General features: G+C 35.1%; 1 protein-coding gene across 1 annotated transcript; it reads left to right on the top strand.

Moving 5' to 3' along the window:
- The first annotated feature begins 5,912 nt into the window (after positions 1 to 5,912).
- LOC110993834 lies at positions 5,913 to 11,197 on the top strand. Its single transcript, XM_022260201.2, has 4 exons — positions 5,913 to 6,946; positions 8,756 to 8,909; positions 9,719 to 9,839; positions 10,081 to 11,197. The coding sequence occupies exons 1-4, from the start codon at positions 6,117 to 6,119 to the stop codon at positions 10,308 to 10,310; spliced, it is 1,335 nt and encodes a 444-aa protein (XP_022115893.2). The 5' UTR covers positions 5,913 to 6,116; the 3' UTR covers positions 10,311 to 11,197.
- Positions 11,198 to 12,615: the final 1,418 nt, after the last annotated feature.

Below are 12,615 nucleotides of genomic sequence, written 5' to 3'. Positions count from 1 at the left end.
ATAAAAAGTAATTAATATAAACTAGTTTGAACCATGAACATGTATGTTTTTGCTTGGTTGACCGTGGAGTTTATTGTCTACCTACATTTTTGGTGATGTTTTAGTTTTGTAAATTTTATATACGTACCTACATCTCTGCGTTATAAAAATTATTAATTTTAGTTTATAATGTTTTCTCAGTAAGCGAATTTTTGTACATAATTCTTATGAGAAATAAAGTTACTACACTAATAGAGTTACAGCTTTTTAGAGACAGGTTGACCACGCTTATTTTTAAGAATTTACTTACGAGCTAGCGGCGTAACAATCAATTAAAATTTGTGTTCCTTAAATTTGTATTGATTCATCAGAATTGCATTAAAATTATTTATACTAAAGAAAATCTATGTATCGTGACAGCAAATCCGATAACAGTATACAAATTCTATTTGAACAAAAAAACAATTTAGTATAACATAATATACCTATAGTTTATTTGAGCAGTGAAACATTTACTAGTTAATTCAATTAAAAGATAAAAATATAATTGAAGTTAATTCTAATATACCTAGTAACTAACCTATAAATTTAATAATTAAAATATATTATTAAAGGGACTCCCTTTAGGCAAGGTTCCGAAAAAATTCCGAATGATATATATCATATTTTGAGTATATATATATAATTTATTAATAAAATTGTATTAAATGAGGCAAACATTGCAGACGCAAAGGGATTACTTGGGAGCTCACACCAAAGAACTTCTGAAGAAGCCAAAAGAATTTGTTCACACCAACTGGACAGGGCACGGTGGAACTGTATCAGCCTCCACATATTATAATAATTAATTTTAATTTTCATTAGTTGTTTCTACTATCTACGTGTACTTTGTACTTTGCGTGTTGTTCCCACGAGTAAGTGCGTGCTCCTATTTCACCATGCCTCCTGCTGATAGAGGACAAATCTTTGTTTTGAATTTATTTTTATTATTCTTGATTACGCAAGATGTCATATGGAACATGGTGTAATGGTTGCAGCTCCTTACAAACGTTGTGTAAAAAGAAAAAAACTTGGCGATTAAAAAGAGTGGCGGAGAGTTCTACGCCCTTGATTTGAGAACTGGCAGTAAATGTAAAATTAGAAGCATTTAAATACATTAAATTTCTTTATTTGACGTTCATAAGTGTACATGAATAAATGATTTTGATTTGATTTGATTTTGATATTTATTGCAAGTGTACACAGAATTCCATTATTTTCTATTGTTTCAAATATTTTAGAAACAATATTAGCCCAAATAAATTTGTGCAAAATAACAATAACAAAGATTTTTTGAAATCTATATTCGAAATTGATTCGATTCCTTAATTTTGGTTGTGTATATTTTTCTTGAGTTTAAATTGTATTTAACATTTCATAATTAGTAGTTCGTACATGATCATCGAAGCTAGACTCGTGAAGTTCGCACAAATGGGCAAGTAGTGTTGCCAACTCTGAAACCTAGCGGATAAAGTTATTCACAGATCAATACCAATAGGATTCGTCATATAACACTATATTTATAAAATATAGAGTTTGTATTGAAACGCGAAATTTAATATTTCACTAAACCTTTTATTCGGTGCTCACAAAAGTAATCACGACGATATTTTTGGGTGAACATATATTTCTTGATTTGTAATTGGATTTAACAATTCATAATTACTAATTCGTACATGACTCGTGAAGTTCGCACAAATGGGCAAGTAGTGTTGCCAACTCTGAAACCTAGCGAATGCTTATAAAAATACGGTAGATTTTCCAAAATTTTGTTGTATTTATATGTGTAATACGGTAAAGTTACCTTATTAATCTTGTAGTACGTAAAGACTCAGAATTGAAAAATAAGACATATTTTTAGTCACAATCAGGCAGTAAAATTGTTTCAATATCAAAATTATGTTTTACAATGGGAAAGGGAATTGGATTAAAATCATACAGTTTTTTTTTAAATTAACTAAGACATACGTATTAATGAAATGTTATTCGTATTCGACAAGGAAACAAATAACCTAGGTAAATTAAAAAGTTATAAGTATTCATCGAAATTCAAATACATACAGCTCTACCAAATTCGTTCGATTTAATTATATACTTGAATGTATTTTTGAAGTATACTTTTTTTATAGAACAGGGGCAAACGGGCAGGAGGCTCACCTGATGTTAAGTGATACCGCCGCCCATGGACACTCTCAATGCCAGAGGGCTCGCGAGTGCGTTGCCGGCCTTTTAATTTTACTTGAGTTTAGCTTTCAAACCTAGTGCTTACACTAGGTTTTCCCTTTCTTATCCCTTTTTAAGAAAAGGGATAATCCCTTGGAGATTTAATCGATATTTAGGATTATTGATTTTGATTGATTCTAAAGGGCTAGCAACACTGAAGGCTGAATTGTAGCTCAGTGGGGCTTAAACGAAGATCGCACGGATAGAGTGACGGAAAGGAAAGAAATTAAAACGGAAAAATTAAATGAATTTGAATATCGAATAACAAAATTAATAAAGCTGTTAAATTGAATTTGGAATTCCTGACCAAAGAGAAATTATTTATTATATTATATAAATCACTACTTGTACTATACAAAACAAAGTCGCTTTCTCTGTCCCTATGTACCTTTGAAACTACGCAACGGATTTTGATGCGGTTTTTTTAAATAGATAGAGTGATTCAAGAGGAAGGTTTATATGTAACATCCATCCAAAAATAACATCCATTTAATTGTTGGAGAAGTACTGTTATTTTTGAGGTTTCTAATGTGATGTCGTAAATAATTACATTTTCTCCGCTTACATTGCAAACGCAGGCTGAACCCTACGAGTTTTATCAAAATAATGTACTAAGTATTGTACACAGTTTTTCTGTAGTGTATTTAGTATCAGCATTGCACCCGTGCGAAGCCGGGGCGGGTCGTTAGTATTAATATAAATTTATTAATTTGGATATTTTAATTAAATGGCTACGGGAGATAGCTTAGGCCCGAACTCAATAATAAATCCACAATCACACCGTGACAGTCGATTGATCTCGTATCTGCATCCCAATAACCAAACCCTACGAAGACAATCCGGGTGATATCCGCTTCCTTTAACCCTCTTCTTATTGTTCGTGCACTAACGTTTCCTCCACGCACTATATTAAACTCTGTTTTGATGTTAACTGACGTGAGGAAACGATTTCGCAGGGAAGTTTCAACAATAAATCGGTTAACACGACCGGTGGTCGCTCGAGACCTGCCTGTACCACGTCTCCTTTTGTCAACCAAAAAAACCTGTCTCCACAAACCTTCTAGATATTCTATTGTATATTCTAGATACCGTAGACTGGTTAAAAGTTAAATTTCTACCAATCGTTCGTTGATCCAAGCCCAATGCTACAATTTGAGCAGCTTGTTAGAACGATGGTTCAGAAACTCTCGATGAGTTAAAAGCTAACCCAACAATTCCGCTGGTAACAATACAACAACATAATTCAATTGTCAAAAGAATAAAAAATCAATAAGAATCAATTTTTAAAAACACGCAAATCTGATACTAAGTACGAGTAAATTTTCTTTTCCCAGCTATATTCATTTGTTTTACTGCAGTTCTATTTTTAAATGTTGTTTTTTTTAAGATTTAGGGGCAAGTCTCTCCATAATTATATAATAAAATCTCAAAAGTTTGCAAACTTATTAAAAAAATCACTTTCTAAAGTTTGATGCAGTTTTTGAGTCCGTCAGTAAGTACTTAGTAGTAATTGTAGACTACAATATTATACGGGTAAGGTCAATGTCAGACTATCAAAATGGCAAACAAATATAACAACAAAGGTGTGAAAGAGATGTATAGATCACCCTATTCATAATTGTCAGGGGTAAAAAACATTTGTGTCAATGTAATTATTTTGTAAATGAAACAGCTTCAAGTAATGCAGAAATGCAACACACACGCTAGCCCCGATTGTAGGTGTCCATGGGCGGCGGTTTTAACTATATTTATGGCAACCCGTTTGCTCGTGAGGCTCCAGTCCCACAAAATCGTGCTATTTGTGACAACTTAAGATCTATTATGTGAGTAAGAAAATACCACAGAATCAAGTTTTTATATATGTTTCGTGAAAATACCTTTTACAAGCAAGAAGGTGATCAGTTGTTCAGTTGACGTCAGTCGTCCCACAACCAATTCGACTCAGGGTCCTCCAAGAAAAGAGCATGCAAATTCTTAAAAGGCAGGCGATACCTTCGCGAGGCCTTTAGCATTGAGTAACCATGGTATCACTTAACATCAGATAAGCCTCCGAATATTGTTCATCTGATTTAGTTGTATAAGAGCGTACTAATTCTTAAAAGGCCAGCAACGCACGAGTCCTCTGGCGTTAGAGATGTGCATGGGCTTAAAATCAAGTGACCCCGTTTGCCCCCTGTTCCATTAACAAACTGAAACAACTAGATTCTTACTTCGTTCCGAATACAATTCATAGTTATTTAACCAAAGGTGCGCTGCCCCTGTCAGCAGCTGCGGACGGACAGCTGTTTTTAACCGTTACGGCACGTGGCGGCCTCTACGAAAAAAAAAATGCGTTACGCAAGTTTTGGAGGGAAAAGGATTAGGATCATTGAAACATTTGTAAAATTTATAAAAATCTTTGTTGATTACTTTTTTATTACGTTTAACGAGGGCTTTTAATTTATTTAGTGATAATTATCTAATTTCACTTGGGAGTTTGTTGTAAAAACAAATACAATTTCCATATAAGGAGTGATTTATCTTCTGAAGCCTAGTTGGTCGTACGCTTAGTTCTGTTTAGAGTATTATACTGTTGAAAATTACCATGTTTAAATACGTTTATATCTTTTCGTAAATAACAAGATTTTTAGAATATATTACCTATACGCCCTTGATTTGAGAACTGGCAGTAAATGTAAAATTAGAAGCATTTAATACATATTTTTTGACGTTCATAAGTGTACATTATGTTAGCTATATGAATAAATAAATTTTGACTTTGACTTTGACTATATATAATTCCTTAAACATATACTAATAATCATATATTAATATCCGGATCAGCCCGCTTCCGCTGAACAGACATGGGACTCTGCAGCACCCCACAGCATGATAGATGTTGCTTAATATTATTAGAGAAGTTATAAAGGTTTGAATCCTTAGTGAACAGTTCGTTTTTAAGAAAGTGGTCGAATAAAGGAGAAGGATAGAAGTGTGCATCATGTAGTGTATTCAGTGTTTTGCAAAAAAGTTTGTAAAAGCAAATCCTGTTGTCTAGCCGTTTTGTTTTGTTTGATATTAGTTGTTTATACTACGTCTTTGCGTGTTGTTCTCACGAGTACATACACTTACATAAGTGCGTGCTCTATTTCACCATGCCTCCTGCTGATAGAGGACAAATCTTTGTTATGAATTTATTTTATTATTCTTTATTACTCAAGATGTCATATGGAACGTACAAACGTTGCGTAAAAAAAACTTGGCGATTAAAAAGAGTGGCGGAGAGTTTATTGCCAGTTCTTCTCTTCCGTTCTACGCCCTTGATCTGAGAACTGGCAGTAAATGTAAAATTACAATCATTTACTGCCAGTTCAGTTGATTCAAACAATAGACAATACTAGCTAGAAACAATATTCCATACCCATGGGACTTCGTTACATACATTTGAAAATGTCATGGTATTTTGATATTATTACTTAGTTTTCCCTTCACACCGGGCCCTCATGTATAGAAAACTAATAAAATTCGACCTTAAAGTTTATTAAACGAAAGTGTATCCTATTTTTATACATATAAGTCCCAATGATTGTGTAATTAATTCAGCGCGTGCTAACGGTGGGGTGCGCGCGCGCCATTTCCGACCCTAGCCTTTTTTGAAAATTCCCCTATTCAGTTGACGGTTAACCGTTGGATCGGACTGGCATGTGTTAATAATTTAAATTGTTTGCAACAAAAGTGTTTTAACAAATATCGTGCGTCACACATTAGTATATTTTAAAGTTATGTTAACTAAGTTATATCAACTAAAATAGTGTTTTAGATTTCTTAAAATAACCGTGGTTAAAAGTCGCGTACGCAAGAAATGCTCTGAACATTAAATTCAAACACAGAACCCAATGGAGTCACCAAAGATTGTCTACAAATATTACTCCAACCCAGCGTTCTGCGCGAGCGAACATGCCCAGAAATGTACAAGAATTGTTTCACCCGAACGGAAGCGGGTCCCACCACTGGGCGCCAACACACCACGATTGGACAAACGAATACTACGAACAGATATATCCGACAATCCTCTACGAATATCAAGACTCAAAGACGAGCCCCCTGAACTGCCCCCGAAACCAGCCAGGTTCCATCGTCAAGCGTCGTTAATGTGTAAACCAACACGAGCGATCATTCATTGCAGGACACGAAGCGAAGATTTAGAGATGGCACAATTGAAACAACAACAGGAGCTGTCAGTACGATATGACAGTTATGATACGGACTATTCACCAACCAAAAAACGCATCATCGAAGCTGATGAAAGCGAGATCGAGGAGTACAACGTGGACGCACCAGATCTAAACGAATTGAAAGCTATACCAAGTGAAATAGTCAAGACTGTGAACGGGAAAACTTTAAGGTACGCTATCGTCCCTGATGAAGATATAGCGTCGAAGATTGCGACCCAAAAGCTTCATGAGCTCTTATCAACACCAAGAAAGCTGAAGAGCTACAGCAGTCAGCCGTCAGTACGTAGTCCAAAACAAAGGACGCCCATCAAACTGGTGTCTAGCACGCCGACGAATATGACACCGTCGAAATCATGCGCCAATTTGAGTAGCACATCACCGATTTCGCCTAAAGCCCAGCAGAAGTTGAATTATGGCCTGCCAGAGTTTGACAGACATGATGTGTTTGTAAGAGAGAAGAGAGACAAGACAACAGCCGTTATCATGCCACGGTAAGTTTTTTATAGAATAGGGGCAAATGGGCACGCTCATCTAATGAGATATGGACTATTAATGCCAGACGGCTGTCGACTTGTGGGTTCTCTTAACACGCTATTTGAAGGAACCTAAGTCGGATTGGTTTGGAAATACTTCCTTGGGTAATGGGTTCCGTATAGGGGTGGTGCAAAAACTACCTTAAAACGCTCAGTTGTGGAACGACGGAGGTCGAGTAGATATTGGTGGAATTTTTTATTCCACGATAAAGAATAAAGAACCTAAAGAAGTTTTACCGCCACTTCTTCCATCTTTATTTTGGTGGATTCTTCTCCGCTCCGAATATCATCATAAGTAATAAAATGTCAGATACGTTATCGGATAACAATAAATTATTTAATTAATTTTACGAATGCAAACAACTTGTGGTGCCATCTGTTGGCAAAACTATGCATCATTTTTTGCTGGCATCATTAGCACTAGAGAGAATAGTAATTAACCGTTACTGTATTTGCAAAAAAAGTTGTAATCCTAAATTAACTTTAAATAAAGTTAATACGATATTATTAGACTGTTAGGCGGAACGAAGTTTGCCGGGTCAGCTAGTATAGAAAAATTAACAAAAAACACCACCTTACAACCTTTTTAGATCTGGGTCTAAGATATCTGTATCTGTGTCATCATTTGTCAATCTAATAGGCACAAAGGTGATCAGCCTCCTTTGACTGACACGCCGTCGTGTTGGGTTTAAAGCAAGCCGGCAATTTTTTTCATCGTACGAGTGTTAAAAAGTCCCATTAACGCCCGAACCCAATAATTAAACACAATCACATATTGAAAACAATCTGAGATCAGACCGTGACAGTCGATCGATCGACTGTCACTGATAGGAATCAGTTATAACCAAACCCTACGAAGACAATCCATTTTTGGCGACGGATAGAAAGCAATCTCTTCGCTCCTTTACACACATATTTACCAAACCATATAAAGTACTTAAATAAAACCGTACAGATAATATTGAAATACACATGTGTATGTTTTAAACATATCAAATAGGTTTTAATTATTTAAAAAACGGGTTATTTAAAAAAAAAATCTTAAGAAAGGTTATTGACACAGTTCATCTGTCATTTTCATACAAATAGGTCTATGCACATACACCAATCCGTCCTACCATGGATAGCTTGTATCGACAGATGGCTATTACAATCCGTCGAACGCTTGTTGGCACAATATTTGTATTAAGATGTCTATCTCAGATGGTCATCAATGGATTTAGATAGGTTATTGATAATTATTTCTTGAATAGTTAGAGACACGTATAGCCACGTTAAATATAATTAAAAAAAACAATAAATTCGTGCAAACCGTTTCGTATGACAATTAAGTATCAATTTATAAATTGAAAACACGAAAACTACAAAAAATATTACTGGATTTAATAAAAATATACTTACTTAAAAATATTGATAGCGTATAGGTATACCATAAAAATGATTTGCCCCAAATTTTTTGTAAGATGTTACATTCATACATCATCCCAAAGGTATTATTATTTTAATATTTATTTTCTACATACAAATATACAAAATATACAGTATTTACAATACTCTTAACCCACATTGTAATATTAATAATGAATAAATAGAAAGTTAAAACCAATTCAAAAAAATTGGTCCATGTGCTTTAATATCTTCCTCGCTCATTCGTTAAGAAAAGCACGAGTTCTGGAGTCACCAACACCACCAGATACTGATCTCAGACTCCCCCCTCCCACGGACATACGTAGGCATTTTACAAAAGCTTTTCTGATATATTTGCAGGGTAGCTGAGGCTCCATCTACGTACTCTGAAGACACATACAAATCTATAAGTTTTAAACAAAACGGTGCTGCCGCTTCGCTAACCATTGCAGCATTGATGTTGACTCTCTGCGGGGGTTTGACCACAGGACTTAGTTTCTACATGATGTATTCTGTAAGTATATTTAAATAGAAGATTAATGATAGAAGAAAAGAGAATTACTCACTTATAAAAGCTTGCCAACGACACACTGATACAAGAAAAATGGAATACAATTTTGTACCAAGCACTTATAGTTTGTAGTGTTATGGTTTCCATGTGCTATTGGTATATCTAGATCTAGCATTATCTGAGTTGATATGGATATCCATGCGGTTTGGAACAATCGCGTTCTTTTAGAAGGACTAATATGATAATGGGATTCCTGGGGTATTTGGTGTTACCGTAATAAAAGTAATTAATATACTTTTTTATATTATCACTCCTTTTTCCGAAGGCGGAAGGGGGGTGACAGACAGAGACCACGGATCTCCACTTGCTCACTCTACCTCTCTCGCATCATTCACTTTCATGATTTTCATCGTGCTTATGGGTACTTTTGATCTGTCTCTTCTCTTCGCGCACTCCTTTAATAAACCGACACCCTGAAGTTAGCTGTAGTCAACATTTTATTTGTGATATTTAAATAAAATTTAACTAGATAATGCGTAATAATTAAACTTTCAATATATTGCATAACAAAGCTCATCTGATGTATAGTGGTTCTACATAACACTGGCGAACGGGCAGGATGTTAAGTAATACACACATTGCCAGAAGGATCGCTCTTTTTTTGAAGGACTTTAAGTCGATGTGGATCGGAAATACTTCAGTGGGTAGCTGGTTCCACATAGTGGTAGTGCAAATGACGGAGGTGATACGGACGTTTCGTATTCTGCCTCAACGTCCAATGATGAAACTCAGATGCTTATAATATTTTCCAGGTGGGACGCCGTTACTATCTGGACTTTGGTGTTCTTTCCGGTTTCACCTGCTTCCTGCTTGGCTTACTAGGCCTTAGATCAAGACGTAACCAACTTTTGCCAAATAGGAATTATATTTCCGGTAAGTTTTTTTAATATACCAAGGTGTTTAGAATCAGGGTAAATAGATATTTCATCGAGACATCATGTTGAGACCGTTCTTTAGACTAATCCTCTACTCCAAGTAACTTCCAAGAGTGACAGATCCCAATAATGAGCGTTAATTGCCCATTCTCTTGGTGCACATCCGTGGTTCCTACGACCTCAGAGACGCTGCTGGGTTCATTGGTATACCAGTAGGTTTATAAATATAATTTTTACAGGTTACATCGTGTTATCGTCGTTCTCGCTCCTCAGCGCTTTTGGTTTACTTCTCCTCCTCTGCATCCAGCCGAAATCTGGAACAGCCCTGAACGATATCACCTCTGGTGCTGTGTGCAGCATCAGTGTTCTATCTTTGGGCCTGTCAACTATTGGTATACTGGCTTCGTACTGCTGTGCGAGGGACCCACCAGATAATAGGGTTGGAGTTGGGACAGCTAGATGGTATTAGACACAAGACTATTTAAAAATAAGTCCATCCCTTAATGATTATATTTTTATCGACTTACAAAAAAAACAAGGGATAATGTTCTGTATTTATTGATTTAAGAAATTTATTGGGATAGATAAATATTACTACATAAATGTTAGTAATATTCGTTAACCTAATTTTATTGTCCTGAAATACATCGCAACAACCATATAGTTTTAGTTTAGATTGTAAGCTAAATGATCGTAAAACTAAATGCGACAGTTTTAAAACTAATATAGAGTGGTAATGATATATCTGTGTTTCACCTACGTCATAATATTTAGGCGAGAAGAGTGTTAATAAATTATTACGTTCTAGACATTCGTCAAAATTACCGTCGTAATATGTAAGTATCGTCAGTAATTATGACACACAGTGTAACAATCATTACCGCTTTTGCTCCTCAGTCTAATATGAATATATACACTGTATGATGCTTGCTATCTCATTTTGGCCCACGTTAAATCTCATGAATTTCTGTGTCTGTCTTTTTTTAATGTCGCACTTAATATTTATTTATTAGTATAAAAAGAAGTAAAGTTCTTTTTGGGTACACTTAGCTGTGAAGGCAGTGTATGTAAACAAACGCGCTAGCACAGCACACGCCACTGTCTATTGTCAGACGGTACAGTATAGACTATAGAGTGGAGATTATTTCAGTTAATATAATAGTTGGATGAGTGTAAATTGGTAAGATGTAAGCCGAGTTATGATGACCGTATTTAAAAATGTCAATCAAGGACTACGTTTTATTGATATTAGCGGAGGAAGCATTTTACTGATCTTTGTAGATATAGATCCATTGCGAAAACAGAAACATTTTTTGAAAGCACTTTAGTGGTACAATAAATATTTATAAATATTTCAAAGCAAATGTCAAAGGTTTTAAAATTAAGATATAGCTTAATAAAGAATTTAAAGTAGTTTTACAAAATTGTCCTCTAGCTTTTAATAATTAGCATAGACTTACGCCCGAACCCAATAATTAATCCACAATCTCAGATTGTGCTCAGTCTGAGATTGTGGATTGCCAGACCTTGACAGTCGATCAATGTCCTATCTGCATCCCAATAACTAAACCCTACGAAAACAATCCATTTTTAGCGATAGAATGCAATCTCTTCGCTCTTTATACTCATATTTGATAATCAATATAAACCAAATAAAGTAAATAAAACCGTACAAATATTATAAAACATACATGTCTATTTTTAAAACATATCAAATAGCTTTTTAATTATTTTAAAAACTGGTAACAGTTAATATCTTAAGATAGTATAAAGCATATTGGCACAGAACTGTCATTTTCATACAAAAGTCTATCCACATACACCGATCCGACGTACCATGGATAGCTTGTATCGATAGATGGATATTACTATCCGTCGATTGGTTATTGACACACTACTATCAATATTTGGATTAAGGAGTCTATCTCAGATGGCCAAAAATGGATTGAGATAGGTTATTTGGTTTGGGCGTAAGCCAAGCGATTCTGTATTCTCTTAAATCATAGTACTCTTAAGACATATTATGTAATATATTTTGTGGAATTTGTAGAATATATATATGTTGAAATAAAATGAATTTTATAAGTTTTTGTTGTTATTTTGTCTTCACGACCAAACCAATTTTTTTTTTTTGAGAAATAATTTTAATTTGTTATTTTCCCTCTCCGCCAATCTTTACTCTTAAGCACACACATATCATATCATAGATCATGATCGTCCTTCAAAGACCTCATACATCTTCGCACACAACCACACCCTCACACAATGCACACACCCATAGCTGCTCTGGTTGCTGCTGCTGCATTCCCAGCTGTACCAAAATGACACGAACGAAAGGAGACTTCTCCACTTCTAAATGACATTGGTGCAAACCGGCAGGAGACTCACGTGATGTTAAATGACTCACTCTCAATGCCAGACGGCTCATGAGTGCGTTGCCGGCTTTTTAATAGGTGTGTTGCGCGGCAAAACTGACTTTAGAAACGCTTCGTTGTGGAACGACGGGCGCCGAGGTGATATGGGTATTTCGTATTCTGCCTCGACGTAAGATGATGAAACTCAACTGCAGGACAATCCAAACAATATGGTATCTCTAGTAATTAAGTAAGTAGGGAATTAATGAATATATATCTATACGCATAGATAGGTAGACTGTTATTTATAGTTTAGCATGTGGGAAGAATTTAAAAAAATAATTTCGGAAAGTCTATTTAAATATCTAATTGTGTTTATTATAAAGCTATTAATACATTTAATACAGAGATTCTCCAACC

This window comes from Pieris rapae, chromosome Z (assembly GCF_905147795.1).
Source record: "Pieris rapae chromosome Z, ilPieRapa1.1, whole genome shotgun sequence".
In the NCBI taxonomy this organism is placed as follows: domain Eukaryota; kingdom Metazoa; phylum Arthropoda; class Insecta; order Lepidoptera; family Pieridae; genus Pieris; species Pieris rapae.
Note: the sequence above shows the minus strand (reverse complement) of the source record. Positions and strands in the feature narration are given on the sequence as shown.

Bases quoted from the DNA above. Each gene is read 5' to 3' on its own strand.
- LOC110993834 (XM_022260201.2), top strand. From the start codon at position 6,117: ATGGAGTCACCAAAGATTGTCTACAAATATTACTCCAACCCAGCGTTC. The intron at 8,910-9,718 runs GTAAGTATATTT...AATATTTTCCAG, and splicing joins GTTTCTACATGATGTATTCT to GTGGGACGCCGTTACTATCT. The intron at 9,840-10,080 runs GTAAGTTTTTTT...TAATTTTTACAG, and splicing joins AAATAGGAATTATATTTCCG to GTTACATCGTGTTATCGTCG.